This window comes from Sorghum bicolor, chromosome 6, assembly GCF_000003195.3.
Source record: "Sorghum bicolor cultivar BTx623 chromosome 6, Sorghum_bicolor_NCBIv3, whole genome shotgun sequence".
In the NCBI taxonomy this organism is placed as follows: Eukaryota; Viridiplantae; Streptophyta; class Magnoliopsida; order Poales; family Poaceae; genus Sorghum; species Sorghum bicolor.
The window spans coordinates 39,405,105-39,427,521 of NC_012875.2; the positions used below are offsets into that span (position 1 = coordinate 39,405,105).

Consider the following 22,417-nt stretch of genomic DNA (forward strand, 5'->3'; position numbering starts at 1 on the left):
GTTTCAATTGGAACAAAGGCACTTATCTGAAACATATGTACATTTTGAATGTCATTAGGCAAATCCCCCAACCTAAATTCTGCACTTGCTCCGCCACTGCGTTATTTGAAACATATGTACATTTTTAATGTCATTAGGCAAATTGCCCCCCCCCCTAAATTCTGCACCTAGCTCCGCCACTGCGTGAGGGTGCGCGCAGATAGTGCACCAGTACAAACCTTTTATGCTTTAGTGGATTTGACCCATGGCACTATGATCATCGATTAGGTACACTCTCTTCACTCTACTATAGCTGGCATATATAGTAGAACCTACTTCGAGAGTTATTGTGTGCTTCCCGATCATTGTTCCTCCACATAGATGAGGGCTCCTTTGAGATCCCCTAAATGTGATAGGTGAGGAGTGATGGATGAGGGACTCTCATATAGTGGGGCCTTGGTGAGGGATCGATCTAAGTGGGGTTTTCGTGGTTTAGGCCCTCAAAAGAAGGATAAGGGGACAAATAATTGGTCCACCGGGATTGCTCTCTAACTTTTTCTAAGCTGGTAAAACTAAAGTAACATATAAAATGTGGGAGTGCAAGTTTACTAGGTGTGTTTGGTTGGAGGACTCAAGAGGGATGGGATGCAACCATCCCAATGCCATGGTGTTTGGACCTGAGCCATGGAGAATGGAACTATCCGCCTGAGGGAATATTCCATCAATACAAGTGATGATAGCTCTATAACTCAAATAGGAGGGATTGAGGGGGATAAAAAGAGATGAGTGTGTGAAGTGACAAATAAAAGAATAGGGGCATGTGAGCTCTGGGCCAACCAAACTTGATAGTGCCTCAACTTTTGTGAGCCTCAGTGGGTCATAGGCAATGCTCGATGCAGCATAGGCAACATTCAATGGTACACATGACCAGATCTCCTATTTGCAGCACTACAAGCTCTGGTGGCGGGCAGAGTGAGGCAAGCTCTATTGGCGGTGGTAGGTACAATGAGGCGAGCTGCAGTGCGAGCATAGGCAAGGAAACATCCGGTGACAGGGAGGGATGAGTGAGCTCAGTCAAGCGCATGAGCAAGGCAACCTCCAGCATAGGCGGGGTCGAGCGAGCTCCTATGCATGCGCATGTGGGGGGTGTGAGATCTCATAGACATAGATAAGGTTAATATGGGAAATATAACACCCTAGTTTTTAAAACAATACCAGAGTCGTCATATGTGTACCTAGGAAGTCCACACATATAATAAAAGAATAAAAATATTAGATACAATGTTATATATAGCGGAAAACATATTTATAATAACACTTACAACTATAAGAGTACACAAAAATAGTTGCTAAACTTCTTAGGCTCCATTCTTCTCAGAGACGGCTGACTAGGGGCTCCGTATACCAAACACTGGTGATAGGCTTCCAAAAAACTCTATGTCATCTTTGTCCTTCTTCTGAGCCGCACTTTGCTATACACTGGGAGTGTGGGGGAATAGCAAGGTGAGTTCATGTTGAACTCAACAAGTACAGGTGGAAAGTATATGACATGCAAGGCTTAATCAAAGGAAAAACTGACACTATCTAACTACAAGTGAGCTTTTTAGTTGGTAAACTTTTATTACAACTCTATTATTAAAACAACCTATTACTAGTTGTCAATAGAGAATCTCAACCCTTAATTAGATAAAATAAAATTAGCAATATTATTAACTATTATCATTATTATTAAGATTACCAAGGTAGCAACCTCGGATAGTAACTCAGGGTAGCAACGCTATTAAGGTCATGACATAGCGATCCCAATTAAGAACACAGGATAGCAATTCTGCTAAAAGCACGAGGTAGCCACCTCCACCAAGTATCCTTCTCCAAGATCCATGTGAGTCCAATTTCTCATCATGTGAGGATCCGAGCCGCTTGTGACCATGAGCATGACTGATATATCCGTTTTATCAAACTCTGTAGAGGTTGTACACTTTTACTTCAAGTCGTAATTCCCATTTGCCCGAGGTCACGACTCCCCAAAACACTATCAAGGTGAGTAGGCAGGGTTTCACTACAAGACTTTTCACAGGTTCTAGCTAATAGAGTGCAACTCATAAGTTTTGGCTAGGGCGTGGGCAACCGTGCCCATAGCAATGGGACCGTGAACTGACCGATCTCTTAATATGAATACCCAAGCTACTTCCTTATGCCTACCCAAAAAGTTACACCCTACTAGTAGAGGTTATGATACTATGTCAAGCCAGAACCATATAGCTTGAAGTTGTACTATATGTCCCAGGTGGCCGCTCCACGACTAAGTCCTTATAGAGGGCGGCAACGAGTACCCTAGAAATCAGGCCAAGCTCCAGTACTCGTCCCCCCTTTTCTCAACATATCCACAATGCTCGCAAGCATCATAACATCTCTGTCATCGAAGTGACCACTGTTCACCATTTAAACATTAATCATCATTGAAGAATTCACTAGGCAGGATTATTGCTTTTATTATCATAAGGAATAGATGAGTAGAGCAGCTAAGCATATCTAATGTTCACTATACTACCCATTTATAAAACCCAGGAGTACAAGGAATATAGTAAAGGGCTAGTCAGGTCCTTAGGGTTTTACCGTATTAAGACACATGCAATAAAAGTAAATGATATTTAATGAATAGGAGCAATATGATCAAATGGAGCCTGCACTTGCCTTTATCCCCAGTGTAAAACTACTCAGAAGTCTTCGGCTTCTATCTTCTAATCTCCATCTTCTATTGCAATTGTCGGTCTTCAGCTCCTGGTCTTCAGTGCTAATGAACCACATTTCTTCTACTCAAAGCAACCAAGCAACACAAATAGATAAACAACAATCACGACTAAGAATAGGCGACAATCAAAAGAAAGTTTTGAAGGAGCACACTAAACGACATAGCTTGTTGCTACAATCATGACAATGCAAGAACGATTGAGAACGGAGCTATCGTTAAGCGGACACAACTATCGAGGCTTGAAACATAACGGAGAAGACATGCTATACATTTGTTGTATTTTATTTGATGAAAAGAGGAGATAGACTTTTTGGAGAAATATCTCAAAGTTGAATTGACCAAATTATAAAGAATTATAAGAGCTGAGTTTAAACTTTAGTCATATTCTAATTACAAACAATTCTATATCATTTAAGTCACTTATCATTTATAGTTAGAAAACATGGAATTTGTGACATTAGTTAAACAAAGCATTTATGAAATGAGATTAGATTAAGTAGGACACAATTGAAAAGGCATTTATGTTGGTATTAAACATACTAATACTTATTCATGAAAAAGGTTAGAGATTAATTAAAACCTAAGTTGCTTTTGATTTCAGAAGATTATTGAATAAGCATAAACAAAAATAACATTTGTGGTGAAAAATAAAAGCCTCAAACATGGTTAACATTGCTAATAACGCGTAGTTTATGTCATTACAAAACTAACGCGACAAGAACGGGGTCAATCGGAGTTAGAACGCGGATTCTATAGCTAAAATTAGGTCAATCGCAAAATTGAGAATAAGTAGAACTATTTTTCATATTCTAAATAAATCAAAATGGTATTTTATAAAGTTTTGGACTGTGGGTACTATTTCTCTAAGCACAGGGGGCTAAAACCGAATAGGCAGGGGCATAAATCTAATTACATTGAACTGTTTTGGATGGCGGGTTGATTTCAAAAAATCATAGGGGCCTTTTTGAAAAATGGCTAGGGTGAACCTGTGTTTGGCGCTTGTGTGGCAACTGACATGGCTGTTGACTGGGTCCATTGACCCGATCTCGAGTGGATCAAGGTCGTCCACACTAGATTGAACGACCAGGAAGCAACGTGAGGCTTGGTCCGTCGGAGCGGCACTAGCTGCGACGGTGCACGGCCAAAGAGAGATGGGGCAGCCACTACGTGGCAAGGTGCTGCAAGGTGAGGGCATGGTAGGTGCGGCTGAGCCTCGTGGACCCAATGCGGGGGCTGGCGGTGGTAGAGGACGACTGAGGACGGAGCTACACACGGTGGGGTAGCTTGGCTTCGGTGGTGCTGCTCCAGTGAAGGCGCACGACCACGAGAGAGTGAGAGAGGGGTGGGAAAGGGTATGGCGTAAACCTCACCTCGGTATAGAGCTTAGGCTATGGTTCTCTATGACGCGGGCATGGCGAGGAAGGAGATCGACGATGGCGGCTGAGCTCGAAGGCGGCGGCTATGGTGGCTGGCGCTGCTAGGGCACCGGGTGATAGCGGTGGCTACCCTAGGGTTCAGGGAGGGGTGCGACTCGTAGGTGAAAGGTCCTTGTGGTTGGTTTTGGTAATTGAGTTTCAACTTAGGTGGACTAATAGTGTTCAGTGAGATACATAGGAGATTAGTCCACAGGTGAATATGTGATGATGGAGGAGCTCATTGCATACGAGACATGACACGGAGTCATGTGACCAAGGTGGAGAAGATCAAGATGAGGCTTGGCTTGATGGACCGGTTGTAAGTGTGAAGGGCAAGTCGGAGGCTTTGAAACAGGGGACCGTGTGTGATGGTGAAGCTTGGGCAATACTTGGTGCCGAAGGACCAAAGGCAACGGTGAAGAGCAAGTGAGGTCAAGATCGATGAACCAATACGGTCACATGATGATATGAAGTGTATCATATCATTTGATGATTGGTTGGTGCATGTGTTGCAACAACATTGGAGGAAATGGAATGGAAAGTGCAAGGCAAAGATATAACCTAGGGCATTTCTATTTCACCGGTCATAAGTGTGTAGAGAAGTTTATGATCGGATTTAGGATAAATGGCTGTACTATCAAGAGGGGCAAACTTGTTTACATATCAGTCATCTAGTGCCACTTGAGCGATCTAACTTTGCATACGTGTTAGGATCGAGTGGCGTGGCAAGTTGAGAGGATAACTCCTTTGAGAAAATGTTTGTGAAAAGCTAACACACATGCACATTGTGGTGTACACTTGGTGGTGTTAGCACATTTACAAAGGAGGTAGAGTTCCTAGGGTAGAGAGGGGTTTGGGTTCCTCTCTCCCTCTTGCCGAGCTTGCGAGGCGAGATTCGGCGTTTTTGAGAAAATGAAATGCATATTTTCTATTACATTGGTGGAAAGTTTGGAGAAGCCACGGGAGTGTTTTTCACTAGAAAAACACTCATGGGATGTTGGACTCGGCAAGCATCAGACGCTAGCCTAGCGTCTAGTGTACTCTTGGTTTCTGGTGTAGGTGGAAAGTGGCATCGGACCGTCCGATGGGTGAGCGTCGGACGCGGGCCGAACACTATTCCCGCATCTGGTGAGTACTGATGTCAGCGAGCGCACGATCGAGCACCCCTGGCTATGAGCGTCGGACGCCATGGAGTGTCCGGTGAGGACGTATTGAACGCTTCTGATGCGCCTACGCATTTGTAGAGCTCCCTAAGTAGCGTCTGATGCTGAGGCTCCACGTCCAACAAGGACCGTCACAGCGGGCGGTGCTACTGTGTCAGGCGCTCGTACGAGTTAGCTGTTGACGGCAACGGTCAAGTTGAAACGGCTAGTGACATGTGGCAGCTTCGTGTCGGTGTTTCGGCACGGCCAACGTCCACGCTTTTTGCCCAGTGAAGGGGTAACGACTAGTTTAGCTCTTGGGGCTATAAATAGAAGTGTGGCTCAGCCATGGTCGAGGTTGAGCACGTTGGGGGACTTTGTGTCCTTGCTTGAGAGTGCTTGGGAGCCCTCTAACTCATATATGCTTGATAGTGATCATCGGGTTGTGTGAGTGAGTGATTCTAGTGCGATTGCATTGCGAGATTGCATCGAGTGGCACTAGATGTTCATGTTGCAAGCCGGCGTACTTGTTACTCTTGGAGGTTGCCACCTCCTAAACGGCTTGGTGGCTTGTGACTCCGTCGAAGCACGCAAGGAGATTGTGCGATGCTCCAGAGAAGAGATTGTGAGGGGTACGGTGCTCACGTTGCGGGAGATCGTGAAGAGCAACTCTAGTAGAGCGAGACGTGAAGGGTGACAAGTGGTCCGATCGGGTCAAGTGCTAGAGCTTGTGGTAAGCACTCCATATGGGAAAGTGTATCTTGTGGGTCACCACTAACAAGAGGACAGGCGGCAACCTTATAGCTTGTCTCAATGAGGACTTAGCTTGGTGGCAACCAAGTGAACCTCGGTAAAAAATCACCATGTCAACATTGTCTACTCTTCTGGGTGGTTTGCATTCTCCATACACAAGCTTGTATTTATATTTTCTATATACTTGTGCTTGTGTAGTTGCTCTTGTAACTAGTTTTGCTTGTGTAACTTGCTAGTTACCTCCTTGCTTGTGTAGCTAGAATTAGTTCCCTTGCATGACTAATTTGGTTTGTGTAACCTTGTTAGTCACATTACTTAGTTTGTGTAGCTAAGTAATTTGTGCTCTCTAATTTGGCATTGGTTGTCTTGTTATTGAGCATTGCTAGTGAGCTTAGGAGCTTTGTATGCTTTTGCTTGCTAGTTGTGAAGGAGCTCCTCGATTTGCAAAGTACTAGTGACATAGGTTTGTATGACCATGTTCCTAGAATTGGTTAGGTGAGCTCTTGCTAAGGAAGCACCTTGTTTTCTTGTTTAGGATCTTTTACGAGGTGGTAGAGAACTTCGATAGAGAGATACAGTCTTGGCTACCGATATTTTAGTTCTCTATTTATTTCAGTTAGTCGGCGCAATAAGTTTTAGAAAAAATTATTCACCCTCTCTAATCCGCCATCTCAACCCTTGAGCAAAGCTCACCCTCATATAGGTGTGGTCATTCTCAGTTCACCTGCGAGCCCACAGGGGTGAGCGACGGCGATGGCCTCTGAGTGATTCGGAGGAATGGGAGTGCTTGTAAACGGCACCTAGTTTTAATTCCCCAAAGTGAAGTGGCCCACCGTTAAGTCCTTGTTTAATTTCAAAAATTTTGCAAACAATTTTAGATTTCTCGTCAAATCTTACAGCACATGCATGAAATATTAAATATAGATAAAAATAATAACTTGTTGTACATTTTACCTATAATTTACGAGACGAATCTTTTGAGCCTAGTTAGTCCATGATTAAACAATATTTGTCAAATATAAACAAAAGTGCTACAGTATTTATTTTGTAAATTTTTTTAGAACTAAACAAGGCCTAAGTATCCTAAATGGAATAGGGGCAAACGTTTGGATGCCAGAATGGTTCCGATTCAGCAGAACCCGTAGAACTGCACCAAACGCCCTATCTGCGAAACGTTTCTGCCCTGAAACGTTCCTCTGATTCTGGCTTTTTTGCCTGGAGTGAAACGGCTCCAGCGTGGTTTCGCTAGCCTTTGCCATACACTTATGACCGTATTTGTTTGTTGCTATCGTTTTTAAGTGCAATAAATTAAAATAGATTGTATTCAAGTTATTCTTCGTCCAACAAAAGTTCTAACTTTTTAAAACATATTTTATTATATATATATTTTTTACAGAAAAATCTTCATTGAAATCTGAATTCAGCCTACGTACCTTCCGATTCATCATACGACACGTTTCATTATTTTTTACAGAATCTAGATCCCTACCAGACGAGCAAGTCTTTGAGTTTAAAAACATTGGTGCAAAATCACATTAAATAAATGAAGGAAGACTGCATAGTTGAAAATGTTTCTGCAATCAATCGACTTAGACTCATATTGACTCAGTGCCCAAAAGGATACTCAACTCTGAAACAAATTTTAAAAGGTGAATTGGGAACAAGGTCACTAGACCCAAAATAGCGTGTCTGTATCTTGTACATATAGAACATCTTGTAGGGTAAAACAGGGCAACCAGCATACTATTTTCCCTATCCGCACGGCAGAGGGACCGACTCTTTGTACCTAAGTTACAATTACATAGCTTACAACATATGGACGTGTTTCGCCATTGCCACTCGTTGGCAGAGAATGACATGGACATCTTGGATCTGCGTTCTCAAATTCTCTGCAGAATCTTTGGTGGACGTACAAATTATTGTTGGTCTCGTAGGGACTTGACCTTCATAGTTCATAGTATGGTACATGAGCAACGTGTGGTTTTGGGCAACTTGTTCGCCTTCTTATCTGTCAGAAAAGAGTAACCGAGGTAGCAACATTCAGGGTATGAGATTACCATGAATTGCCTACTTAATTACAAAGTTTTGATGATTCCATTTATTCCAAAACTTCAACTGCACATGACAAAATTATAGAAAAACATCCAAATTTCCAGAATTAGTGACGTCATGTTCCTCCCATTTTGAGAAAGGCTAACTTAGTTTTCAATGACAGACATTCTAACATACAATTCTCACTTATGTTATGGGGCACATTGTTTGAGGATTGGGTTTGTCCTAGTATGACACTATGACTAGATCTTTTTTTTTTTACTTCTAATTTCACTTCAGGAAAGGAATGAGCTGATCTCTCGCTCCTATTCCTTGTAGGAATATAAGGCTATTGAAAAGGTGTTGAGAAATGGACTCAGCCAAAAAAAAAAGCCAAAGAATGATGAGGTGTCCCAAAACCAAATATCCAATCATTTTCCTTAAGGAACAAGTCCATTTTACATATCTGAACTTGTAAAACATCCACCGCAACATCAAACATTTTAACTCATCAAACTATCAAAACCAGGTCAACTTACACCTTGAAGTGGTTTTAGAACACGGTTTAGCTAAATGGGAATCCAATTATAGTATTTTTTTTTCTTGCAATTTTGTGCCACACCTTTAAATTTTACTTACTGACATCAATTAAGAGGGATAACGATGAAAAGACAGATAATGGAGAAACAGAACACAGAAAACTTGAAGAGAAATAGATCAACCCTGTGGACATAAACAAACCCGAGTTGGATCCCATTGAAGTGTAAGGTACTAAAAATCATGAAAAAAAAACTCCAAATGAGAGTTAACTCAAGGTGATTTAGAGCACAAGATGGGTGTGGAAAAACTAGTGATTTTGTCTAAGTCAGTGCACACTTTTGAGTCCCAGCTCCAAAAGAGTCAATGGAATAAATAAGTAGTTAGTACATGTCGGTGTTCAACAAGGCAGTATTCTGTGAGCGTATAGGACAAAATGTGCAGGCTGCAAGAGAGAGCTACTCGCTGGGCCATACTCCTGCCCAGGTGCTGCTCCTCGATCTGTTCCCATCACCCACCAGACCCCATCCCTGATGTCGAGTTGCAGTTCCTGCCCGCCCAGCTGCCATGACCTCTTCCTCCCTCCGCGTGCCATGGCGAGCCATAACCCAAGGCCGGACCTCCAAGCTGTCAAACGTTGTGACCGAAGCCCCAGGACAAGATCCCATGTTCTCCTCTCCGCTCTCCCCTGCTCCTCTCTCCTTTTCTCCCTGTCACCTTCCTCCTCTGTACTCCTTCAGTCCTCCCTCCTCTGCTCCTCTGTAGCCAGATAGCCTAATTACTCCTCTGCTCCTCTGTATAAATTTCAGAGGCATATTATTAAATCCTTCTCTGCCTTAGTGTTGTCTGCTCTGTAGGTACTTGGTATGTAGTTGTGTTGCATCTACAGACTATGCACATCTTTGTGGATATAATATACCTCTGAAATCTACAATTGTGATTCATTGATTGTATACAATATTAAGGCCAGTCTCAATGGTGTTTCATCAAAGTTTCATGGACATTAAATATGCTGATGTGGCACTGAATTAATGAAGAGAGAGGTGATAGGAGTTTCATGGGAGTAGAGCCTTGTTTAGATCCAAAAAGTTTTTGGATTTCGACACTGTAGCATTTTCGTTTTTATTTGACAAACATTGTCCAATTATGGAGTAACTAGGCTCAAAAGATTTGTCTTGCGATTTACAGGCAAACTGTGTAATTAGTTTTTGTTTTCATCTATATTTAATGCTCCATGCATGTGCCGCAAGATTCGTTGTGACGGGGAATCTTGAAAAGTTTTTGGTTTTTGGGGTGAACTAAACAAGGCCTCTAGTTTCATGGGAATGAAACTCTTATACATTGTTTCCAAAATATGGATGCGTTGGAAACTGGGTCATGAAACCCCCACTGAGGATAACCTAATATGCCTCTACAATATGTCTGTTGGTGTGGTGTTGCATCTACAGACTACATCAAAGCATGAAGATCAACTTTAATTTATTCAGCTACACATATTCAGTATAATTTGGCATAAACGCCTAGGCTCTAAGCGGTAGGTCACTGCCTAGCACCTTTTATAACCTTGTTACATGTTACTAACTCAGGAGCTGTGAATTACAACAGCTCACTCATTATTTGAACAAAAAGGATGTCAACAGTCAGTTTGAGTAGGACTTGTAGCCAATTTCTGGTGTCCTAATTATGACCAAGAACTGAACCACAAATGAGGGTATTATGGCTTAGCAGGAAGAGATGGGGAGCGGTTCTTGAACATTGGCTCAGCAAACCCTGCATTTTTTAACTTCAAATTATAGAGTAGCTCTAGCTCATAGCTTACTTCTCTTCTCTCTATTGGCAGCAAATATGAATAATTCTCATGTCAACACTTTTTACATTCTATTACATACTATCTCTCAAGTAAATGAAAAGAACACTCTTCTGAAAGTATAGAGCCAACAAAAAATGATAGCAGCATGGTAAAGCATGAACCTTAGATAGGGAAAGAAGATAAATCCTCAGAAAACTAAAGCAATAGTGATAAAAATAAAATGCTGAAACTTTTATTAGCAGAACTGGAATTTTAAGATAACACGATACTAATAAAAAAAGTGAATATCCCGTCTACTAAGTTGAATGATTGAAGTCAGAAATCCATAAGAAAGAATTTCCTCAAAGAGCAAAAACTTGCAACTCACCTGGTTTTGATTTGGCTGATGATGGTTGAACGACAACGTGCATCGTGATAGCACTACTGGGAAGATCACCAAAAGGAGCTCTGCACTGTGCAACATTCTTGTCATTTTCTAGAATTTTGCCTCCACTTATTAGTTTCACATCACTAGCAGTCTTTGGGATAATTGATTTATCTGCAACACAAAAAAATCATGGAAATAGAAGTATTATACAAACATATGCAGATGTATGAATGGGTTGTTTAACAAAGCCAGAATTAAACTTATAATAACTGATATAGTCCAGAATATTTTTTATGTAAAACAATTTATTGCATCAAACAAACTAGCCCCAGGATTAACAGAGGAACAGAAGAGCCAAAAACTGTTCATGCAACTATTTCTGCAGCAATACTTTTAATGAATCAGGGATGGATGATGAGACCTCATATCAGCTGGTAGGAAAATAAACAAGGGAAAAGTAAACACTAGTAAAAATGCATGCCCTAGCTCACAGCAGTGTTGCCTATGTTGAATCAGTGAAGTGTACTATTTCAGTGCATTATTAACAACTTTATCTCAAGTGTGCAGTTCGATGATATCCAATCATAAGTAAAATGTAAAAATTGATAATATTTCTTTTGAAATCATAGCACTATGGACATCGTTAAAGATCAACAAGTCGGTGACCCATAATGCAGTTATGCAAGGCTGCAGGTTCAAACAAACAAATGACAAAAAAAACATAGTGGAAGACCAGCAAGTAATATGGCACCAGCAAGAAACAAGCCACGTTCTTCAAAGTATACATGTATGCACTCATTTTCAAACCATCACCATTTTCCTCTTTGAGGGGGTGAGTGGCATAAGATTTTCCACCCTGGCACATTGTAGGTGAGCACATGTGGATGAGAGGGGGATTGCAACCCATTTTTAGTGGCGAAAATATAAATATCCCCATTTTCAAACCCAGTAAAGAATACAGTATTATCCCAAGATGAAACATTGATAACAACAGAGAGGAGGTTGACAATGAGAGCTACAAATGGCCAACTAAAAAAAACCCATGAATTTCTCTACACTTTCCTTCTACTGGGCTCTCTGAGTGTTGATCCTGTGACCTCTTTGGGCTACTTTGTTGAGACACTTGAGGTCACTCTCAAACTAGCAGCATATCAACATGGAATTGTACAGCTGAGTAAATCTTTGAACAGTTTGTGCTCACTCATGGTTCGATGGAATCCCTTCTATTCCTCAAACAGTCTTGGTTCAGTGTCAAATACCCTACTGGATTATAAAATGCTCGACAAGGGATGTAATAGTATTTCTGCTTTTCTTTTTAAAAAAAGTAAGTTACTATTAATGTTTGAACCAAAGACAACATATGGGCTTGACATCCTTAAGAAGCTGCAGCAGGATTTGAACATGGACCAGCAAAGCAAACTGCTCTAATTGGTATAACTGGCTGAGAAGCTGGTTGGCACAACCATCATAAATACCAAGGTAGTTAATGCTGAGGTTTACAGGCCACGAGACAATTAATTAAGCTCAAATCTTTCCATTAATCTACCAAGCTTAGAGCTAGGGAAAAACAAATTCCTAATTATCCTTTTGCTGCAGCATGTTCCATGATTCCTTATAGTAAAAGTTTCTGCTATGCGTTCAATATTTTCAATTGAATCCATTTAGAATCTCAACAGAAGAAGTGCTTGCTAATAATGGAGGCACACTTCGAATAAGCAAATCTGAAGCTCATTCCCCTTAAAGCCCTCTGTTCCTCCTTGCGACACATAGACTAAGAATAGGAACAAAAAATATAGGCAAATTTAGCAGTATAGATCACTGGACTTCACACCATGGGCGGGCCCGGCTCATCACGCCTCACAAGAGTTCCTCAGTTTAAGAAAACGGAATTTTTAAGACCTTTGGGCCAGTCGGCGACGACGCGATCCTTGAGAGCGGCGACGGTGGTGGCGGCGGCGTTGCAGCGGATGGGGCCGATGTCGGAGCCGTCAAAGAGACGAAACTTCACCTCCACCTCCTCCGCCTCCCCTTCCTGCTCCCGCTCTTCCATCTCTTCCGCCCCAACCTTCGCCCCCTCCTTCTCCGCCATTTCCCGGTTTTCCCGCCAACAACTGGGATGCTTCCGGGACCCAACCGGAGCCCTGCCGATCCCTGCCGCTCAGAGTGAGAGCCCCAAAGGCCGGCGCGAGCGGACGCGGGTAGGGGCTGGGTGCTCGGGTTAGGGTTTGGTGGGGAAACGCGGAGTAGAGGAGCAGCAGAAGGCAAGAAGGCGAGCCCGGGAGGTTAGGAGAAAATTGTCTTTTCCTTCTCCGCTAGAAACGCGGTAGGTTTTATGTGATTAGAAAATTTCTTTTATGCCATCTAAATTTATTTATAAATCATCCTTCCTATGTTATTAAAGATTATACTATCCTCTCACCTCTCTCTCTGTTGCTATTCTCCGTGCATGGATGCACACACACTCATTTCTACGAATACGTACAGTCTAGAGCTGAGACATCTTTATTTATAAATCATCTTTATTTTATCTTCGTTAACTATATCTAAAAATGACCTACTATTAAGTCGTTAAACTTCAGCCACTTTACATCATTTTGTAATTTTTATCCAAGTTTGCACCTTAGGCATTATCTAAAGGAGCTTACGCGTTTATGTCGTTTTGAAGTGAAATGGTAGTTTTCTTTGCTTTTCAAATTTTATGATCTTACCTCTGTGATTTCAAAATTAGAAAAATTTTACCTCTATTTTGTAAAGTCCACCTCAACGTATTAACATTTAGAAATCACAAGTTTGCATATTTTGTTTTTATCCCTATTTTATTTGATATTTATGTCTTTATCTTATTTTTAGTTCCGTACTTTGGCAATTTTGATAAACATCAACATAGAGGTCTAAATGACACTCAAACAAAAGTAGGAACTAGTAGTGAGTTTACTAGACAACCAGTAGTGAGCTACATAAAGCATTGAAACCTAGCAAAGTAGCAAGCCCCCTTGAAGTTCTTCCTCTTCCCTTCCTTCATATTCTCCTTCCTAAAGCACTTGCACTTTGTATGAAAAAGAGAGCAAAATTATGTTAGTAAAGTTTGAAAGCATCTAGGCCCCTAATGAGTTTTGGTGATTAATGGCAATGTTGATTACTATGGCTAACGTAAGTTTTGCAGAGGCAAAGTCATTTGTGTTAGGTCATCATAATGGTGATCGATGGACTAGGTCGTTCATGTCGACTTAATGGTGGAAAACGTTTTGATTTTTAAAGGATGGTTGGATATCGTCGAGACTAGACTAGGTCTAGGTGCCATATGGTGAAGAAGGACACTTAGAGTAGTTTAGGACTTTGGTTTTCCTTTAACCGTACTATTAAGGGGGGCATTGAGCGAGTAGCTTGACCTAGGCAAGGGTTTAGGTTTAGGTGTGGTGCACACTTCTTAAACCTAGCACTAGGCAGCTCTGAGAGAGTCCTTAGATCGAGAGAACCAAACTTCGCTTTGGAAAGTTCATGATTCGATGAAGTTTAGGTGCTGAGACAACACGGGACGCAGGCACCGGACGCTCCGGTGGTGCTGACTTGGGTCAACGCATCAAGGTGCCTAGGGTTAGGCACCGGACTCATCGGGGTGCATCCGATCCCATACCCAAAGAGGTATGTAGGTTGTCTTTTGCACCGAATGCACGCACCGAACCCACTGTGGTGCGTCCGGTCCCATATCCAGAGAGGTATGAAAGTTTGCCCTCTCACCGGACACGGTCTGGGTGAGTCACCGGACCCACTGTGGGTGCGTCTGGTGTGTGGCAGGTGAAAGTACAGTTAGCCATTAATGGGGCACCGGACGCTCTGCGGAGCGCGTCCGGTGCAACATTGAGCGCGTCTGGTGCTCCCGTTTTCTGAGGAATTCGGGTGGCCGGCCCTTGGACTTGATGGGAGTATTTATACTTCTCCACCTCATCCATGGGAGGCCTCTTGCCCATTTGATTAGCTGAGAAACACCTTGTGGTGCAGGAGAGAAGCAAGAGCCTAGAGAGGATTGAGAATTGAGTGATTTCTTGAGTGAATCCTCCTCTAGTGAGTTCCAAGAGTTCAAGTGTGCATCCACCACTCTCTAGAGCCTTGTTTGGGTCAAGTGAGAGTTCTTTGCTTGTTACTCTTGGTGATCACCATCACCTAGACGGTTTGGTGGTGATTGGAGGCACGAAGACCGCCCAGAGTTCTTGTGGGTGGCTCGTGTCAAGCTTGTGAGCGGTTTTGGGCGATTCACCGCGATGGAGTGTCAGAATCAGCCCATAGAGAGCACTTGGTCCTTGCACGGACCAAGGGGGAGCAAGGCTCTTGTGCAGGTGCTTCAACGAGGACTAGTGGGGAGTGGCGACTCTCCGATACCTCGACAAAACATCACCGCGTTCCTTCTTGCTCTCATCCTTTACTTTCTAGTATTTACTTTGAGCACTTTACATTCTTAGAATTGACATGCTAGAATAGGATTGGAACTAGGTTACAAAACTTTTATCCGGTAGCTCTCTAGAACACATTTAGGCACAAGGGGTTGAATTGGAGCTTATAGGTTGCTTAAATTTTTATAGAAGCCCAATTCACCCCCTCTTGGGCATCTTTATCCTTTCAATTGGTATCAGAGCCTAGTGCTCATAATTTAGGCTTCACCGCCTAGAAAAAGATGTCTAACGGGGATGGACCGCCACCCATGTTCGATGGTGATGACTTTTGATATTGGAAAATATGGATGGAGTCATACCTCGAAGCTTGTGATGTCAAGTGCCTAAAAGCCACGACCGAAGGGTTCACCCCTCCGGCCAAGAACGCCGCTCTTACTCCACTAGAGCAAGAAAACGAGAAGTGGAATGCAAAGGCCAAAAACCACATCTTTAGAGGTCTTTGCAAAGAGGTGTTCAACTGTGTGTGGAACCACAAAACCGCCTATGAACTATGGACAGAACTTTGTGCGCTCCATGAGGATCCAAGAGTGAGCGTGAGGAGTGCTTTCATCTTGTCATGAACAAGCTCAGTACATTTGAGATGCTTCCAAAAGAAAATGCTAATGACAAACCCCAAAACGGCCAGTTTAGCATTTATTTACCAAGTGAATATCAATTGAGAGAGCTTATCTCAGTCATGAGTATTGAATGGTTGGAGGAATCAGAGCTTTCCTCTGATGTGATCTGTTTGGACACACCCTCTATAACTATACGCTGTGCTTATAATTCTGATCGATTTAATGCTCTTTATAATCCTGTTGTGGGGATCAACATCATGTCTGAATCTTTTGCACTTAAATTATTTAAAAATCGTGCCTTAACCCCCACAACAAAGGTCATAAAGGAATCTTCGGGACGATTAGTCCCTAGTCTTGGAATTATTAATGTCCTACCTCTTACGGTAGAAGGCTCCATGGTTCATTTGAACTTCTATATCTTTGATACATGGGACTTCGACCTGTTGATAGGACAACCTTTTAGAAGACTCCTTTATGAAGGTCATACTAGAAAGCTACACATTTCTTTTGGAAAAGCTTTCAAATTCCCAATAACAATTTCACACTCCTTAAATAATAAGGCCGAGTCATATCTTTTGCCTGATCCTATAGAGGAGGTAAAGGCTGCATCTCTTGAACTTTTAGAAGAATCAGACTTAGAAGACGAAACTCCTTTCTTCATAGAAGAAGAAGCCGAACCTTCTGAACCTGAACACTTAGATGAGTTTGCAGAAACACCTAGACCCCGCCATAGAGCTTAAAACTTTACCACCCAGTCTTATCTATGCTTTCCTAAACAATAATCCAGAGTTTCCTGTGATCATTAGCAATAAACTCACTCAGGAGCAAACTCTGCGATTAATGACCATTCTTGAGAAACATCACTCAGTTTTTGGCTACTCACTCCAAGATCTTACAGGAATCAGTCCTATGATTTGTACCCATCGTATTCCAACAGATCCTTCTGTTTCTCCTTCTCGAGAACCCGAACGTAGACTTAACAACACTATGAGAGAGGTAGTTAAAAAGGAAGTTATAAAGTTGCTGCATGTAAGGATTATATATCCTGTGCCGCACAGTGAGTGGGTAAGCCTAGTACAAGTTGTGCCTAAAAAGGGAGGCATGACTGTTATTATGAATGAAAAGAACGAGCTAATTCTGCAATGCACCGTCACAGGATGGCGGATGTGCATAGACTATAGAAAACTAAACAAAGCCACGAGAAAGGATCACTTTCCTTTACCTTTCATAGATGAGATGCTAGAGCGGTTAGCAAACCATTCGTTCTTTTGTTTCTTAGATGGATATTCAGGGTATCATCAGATCCCGATCCATCCTGATGATCAAAGCAAAACCACTTTTACATGCCCATATGGAACTTATGCTTACCGTAGAATGTCTTTTGGGTTATGTAATGCACCAGCTTCTTTTCAAAGATGCATGATGTCTATATTTTCTGATATGATTGAAGAGATTATGGAAGTTTTCATGGATGATTTCTCTGTTTATGGAAAAACTTTTGATAGTGAAAGGTCCTAATATGGCTAGAGGGGGGGTGAATAGCCTATTTACAAATTCTACAAACTCACTAGAGCAAGAGGTTAGTAAATAACAAAGCGAAGCTTTTTGCTCTAGCTCTAATGGGGTGTTTGCAAGCCACCTATCCAACAATTCTAGTTGATATAATCACTAGGCACACAAGAGCTATGTCACTACTTACACTAGAAAGCTACCTAAAGTTTCTATACAAGTAAGTAAGCTACTCTAGTTTGCGGGAATGTAAAAGAGTGGATGAGATAATTATACCACCGAGTAGGGGATGAACCAATCACCAATATAAACAACCAAGCACCGGGACAATGCCAATCAAACACAATTGAGATACCGATTTTTCTCCCGAGGTTCACGTGCTTGCCGGCACGCTACGTCCCCGTTGTGTCGACCAACACTTGGTGGTTCGGTGGCTAAGAGGTGTAGCACGAACCTCGTCCTCACTAGGACACCACAAGAACCTACCTACAAGTGAGGTAGCTCAATGACACGAGCAATCCACTAATGTGCCTTTGGCTCTCCGCCGAGGTAGGCACAAACCTCTCACAATCATCGGGAGATGGCCACGAACAATCACCAACTCGTGCCAATCCTCCTCTGCTGCTCCAAGCCGTCTAGGTGGCGGCAACCACCAAGAGTAACAAGAAAACCGCAGCCAAAACGATCCCCAAGTGCCACTAGATGCAATCACTCAAGCAAATGCACTTGGAATCACTCCCAATCTCACAAAGATGTATAATCTATGAAGGAGATGAGTGGGAGGTGTTTGCTTAGGCTCACAAGGATGTCAAGTATGTTAGAATGCCAAGAGTCTAAGCCCCAAGCCGGCCAAACACGTATTTATAGCCCCTCAAACAAATAGAGCCGTTAGCTCTTTCACTGGGCAAAACTCGGGGGCACCGGACGCTCACAGGGAGCCACCGAACGCTCAACACCCAGCGTCCGGTGCTCAGCTGACCGCCACGTGTCACTAGCCGTTTGAAGTCGACCATTGCCGCCAACGGCCACTTCGCACGCGCGCCTGCACAGCACCACCGGACGATGGGCACCGGACGGTCCGGTGCTCACCGGACTTGTGCGCAGAGAGTTTGTCAAACTCGCGACCTCACCGGACGCTAGGCACCGGACGGTCCGGTGCTCACCGGACTCGCGCGCAGAGAGGGTTGCAAAAACCCCTCACACCGGACGCTAACCACCGGACACTCTCAAAGTGCGTCCGGTGCTTAACCCTAGCAGGGTCAAGCTCACCGGACGCTGAGGCCAGCGTCCGGTGAGTGTTTCTCAGTGAGAAAACACTCCCGCGACTTCTCTAAATTTCCCACCGGCGCAATAGAAAAAATACACTTATTTTTCTCAAAAGCGCCGAATCCCGCCGAGCAAGCTCGGCGGGAGGGAGAGAGGAACCCATCCTCTCTTAACCCTTCAAACTTCAACTCCCTTCTCAAAGTGTGCCAACACCACAATGTGTAAACCAACATGTGCACGTGTGTTAGCATTTTCACAATCATTTTCTTCGAAGGAGTTAAGTTAGCTCACTAGGTTCTAAATGCATACACATGAACAATGACACCTAGTGGCACTTGATAACCGCTTAGCCAAAGAATTCCCCTCTTTATAGTACGGCTATCTATCCTAAATGTGATCACACCCTCTATGGTGTCTTGATCACTAAAACCAAAACCCTAGGCAATACCTTTGCCTTGATCTCCATAGGGTTTTGTTTTTCTCTTTCTTCTTTTCCAAGTTGAGCACTTGATCATCTTGAGGTTATCACCATCATCACCGTGATCATCTCTTGCTCCATCACTTGGCATGTACCAACCTCATTAAGTCTACACACACTTAACATAGAGGTTAGTACTAGGGTTTCATCAATTATCCAAAACCAAACTAGGGCTTTCAGATAGTTGTCTTGAAAACTTAGACAAGGTTTTGCAAAGGTGTGAAGAAAAGCACTTAGTCCTTAATTGGGAAAAATGTCATTTCATGGTTAGGGAAGGAATAGTGCTGGGACACTTAGTGTCTGAAAGAGGTATTGAGGTAGACAAAGCTAAAATTGAAGTAATTGAACAACTACCTCCACCTGTGAACATAAAAGGAATTCGAAGCTTTCTTGGCCATGCTGGTTTTTATCGTAGATTCATAAAAGATTTTTCATTCATTGCTAGACCACTTACTCTTTTGCTAGCCAAGGATGCTCCTTTCGAATTTGATTATGCATGTCTAACATCTTTTAATTTATTAAAGAAAGCACTCATCTCTGCACCAATCATTCAACCCCCTGACTGGTCGTTGCCTTTTGAAATTATGTGTGATGCTAGTGATTATGCTGTGGGGGCAGTATTGGGACAAACTAAAGATAAGAAGCATCATGCAATTGCTTATGCCAATAAAACTTTGAGAGGAGCTCAACTTAATTATGCAACCACTGAAAAAGAGCTTCTGGCTGTTGTCTTTGCCATTGATAAATTTAGATCTTATTTAGTTGGAGCTAAAATAATTGTTTACACTGATCATGCTGCACTAAAATATTTGCTCACTAAAAAAGATGCTAAACCTCGCCTGATTAGATGGATCTTATTACTCCAAGAATTTGACTTAGAAATAAAAGATAAAAAGGGAGTAGAGAATTCTGTTGCTGATCACTTGTCTAGAATGTATTTTAAGAGTCCACAGGAAACCCCCATCAATGATTCACTCCGGGACGACATGCTCTACGGAATTAACATGTCTGACCCCTGGTATGCAGATATTGTTAATTTTATGGTTTCAGGGAATGTACCACTAGGAGTAAACAAGAAGAAGCTTATTCAAGAAAGTCGTTCACATATATGGGATGAGCCATACCTCTTCCGAGTATGCTCTGATGGCTTACTCAGGAGATGTGTGACCACTGAGGAAGGATGGAAGATCATCGACAGATGTCATTCATCACCATATGGAGGTCACTATGGAGCATTCCGTACACATTCAAAGATCTGGCAGTGTGGATTCTACTGGCCTACAATGTATGAAGACACGAAGCAATATATCAGAAGATGTGGGCCATGTCAAAGGCACGGAAACATAAATACAAGGGATGCAATGCCACTCACCAACAACCTTCAAATTGAGCTCTTTGATGTCTGGGGAATAGACTATATGGGTCCATTTCCTCCATCAAAGAAGTGCGAGTACATCTTGGTGGCAGTTGACTATGTCTCCAAGTGGGTAGAGGCATTACCTTGCAAGCATGCCGACAACATCAGTTCAAAGAGGATGTTTGAAGAAATTATATTTCCATGATTTGGAGTCCCTAGAGTAGTGATAAGTGATGGAGGAGCACACTTCATCGACAAACGCTTCAAGCAATATCTATCAAAACATGGAATCCGTCACAACATCGCTACTCCCTATCATCCTCAGACAAGTGGCCGAGCAGAGACTTCCAACAAACAAATCAAGAATATTCTTCAGAAGACAGTAAATGAAATGGGAACGGCGTGGAAAGACAAGTTACCCGATGCACTCTGGGCATACCGGACAGCATACAAGACCCCAATTGGAATGTCTCCATACCAAATGGTGTACGGGAAGACTTGCCACCTACCTGTTAAACTAGAGTTCAAAGCACACTGGGCCATAAAGAGATGGAATATGGACCTAGACGTTGCTGGAGATCATAGAAGAATGCAACTATCAGAATTGGAAGAATGGTGAGAGAAAGCATATCACAATTCAAAGATCTACAAAGAAAGAGTCAAAAGGTGGCATGACAAGAGAATCAAGAAGAAGGAATTCACACCCGGAGATAAGGTATTACTTTTTAATTCCAGGGTGAAGCTTTTCGGGCATAGAAAACTCCAGAGCAAATGGGAAGGACCATTCAAGGTAATTAATTCATCATCCCATGGAGCTATCACACTTCAAAATGACGAAGGTATGTTATTCAAGGTAAATGGTCAACGTCTTAAATTATTTTTAGAGCCCAATAAAGAATTAGAAGAAATAGACGTAGTCCATTTTTACCTTCCCATGGAGAATTAGAGCCCGACCTGTTTAGTCTGATGTTTTTGGGTCATATATATATCTTTCTAAATAATTTTGCATCTAGAAACACGCTCGAGAAAGTGGGTCCACAGAGGAGCCAGAGAGAGGGCGGGCGCCCAGATCAGGTGGGCGGGCGCCCAGCTCCTGTTCCTCCTAGTCCCGATTTTCTCTGTTATGGAAAATGCACTTATGGTAATCCGAATAATCCCTCAGATGGAAAGTTTCGCACGCACATCGTCGGGAGCAAGCCGAACAACCCCTAGAAGCACTTTTTGACCCCTATATAAACAGACCCCTGACATCAGTTTTCAAACACCAAACCACCAAGCCTTCTCTTCTTCAATTAGAGCTTGATTAGTTCCTTGCTGCTCCAATGGCCGAGAAGTTCCACGATGATTGGGAAGTCGTCCCCTTCAACCTCAACATGGAGCCTGTGGAAGACCCCGACGCCCGTGCTCTCGTCCCAGCCAACACAGAGCGACAGCTAGAAGCCATGCCATTACGCCAACGCAGCTCCACCCAATCCTACCATGCTCAACCAGTTCTCACCGCACCGCCACAACCCCTACTCCTCAAGGGATCATCATCCAAGACGAAGACCACCATCAAGGTGCCAACCGGTACGAGGATCCTTCCACCTAGACCCAATGAGAGGGTCGTTGGAGTCAAGACCAACCGGAGCGGCGAGATCAGCAGTATTCGCTACACTACGGAGGAGGAAAGGCCTTACTTTGAAGGGATTAGAGCAGCCAAAGTCCGTTTCATCCCTCCAAAGGCAGCCCCGAAGCACGCTCTCAATGCTTTTGAGACACCTCCTAAGCGTCGCAAAACTATAATGGATATTGATGAGGACGTTCGCAGACTAGACAGAGTTATCATAGACCTCCAGTCCTCGATTAATTCCCTCAGTAGGCAGCTCTCTAACCACAACACCATTATACTAGGCCTTAGGCAGGATCTTGCCAGTGCCAATAAGAAGATTAAGGAGTTAAAGCGCCGCTGAGTTATCTAGATTAGACCTTGAGGCAATGCATCTTAGTTATCTATCTTTAAATTCGGTTTAGGTT

The 22,417-nt window shown here is 42.9% G+C and overlaps 1 protein-coding gene across 1 annotated transcript; it reads right to left on the minus strand.

The window, feature by feature from the left end:
• Nucleotides 7,601–13,106, minus strand: LOC8070985 (membrane-anchored ubiquitin-fold protein 4). Its single transcript, XM_002447667.2, has 3 exons — nucleotides 12,686–13,106; nucleotides 10,787–10,957; nucleotides 7,601–8,049 (listed from the first exon to the last, which is right to left on the minus strand). The coding sequence occupies exons 1-3, from the start codon at nucleotides 12,873–12,875 to the stop codon at nucleotides 7,994–7,996; spliced, it is 417 nt and encodes a 138-aa protein (XP_002447712.1). The 5' UTR covers nucleotides 12,876–13,106; the 3' UTR covers nucleotides 7,601–7,993.

Coding starts and splice junctions, on each gene's coding strand:
- LOC8070985 (XM_002447667.2), bottom strand. CDS start 12,875: ATGGCGGAGAAGGAGGGGGCGAAGGTTGGGGCGGAAGAGATGGAAGAG. Junction 10,958..12,685: donor CGTCGCCGACTGGCCCAAAG/GTCTTAAAAATT, acceptor TTTGTGTTGCAG/ATAAATCAATTATCCCAAAG. Junction 8,050..10,786: donor ATCAGCCAAATCAAAACCAG/GTGAGTTGCAAG, acceptor CTTTTCTGACAG/ATAAGAAGGCGAACAAGTTG.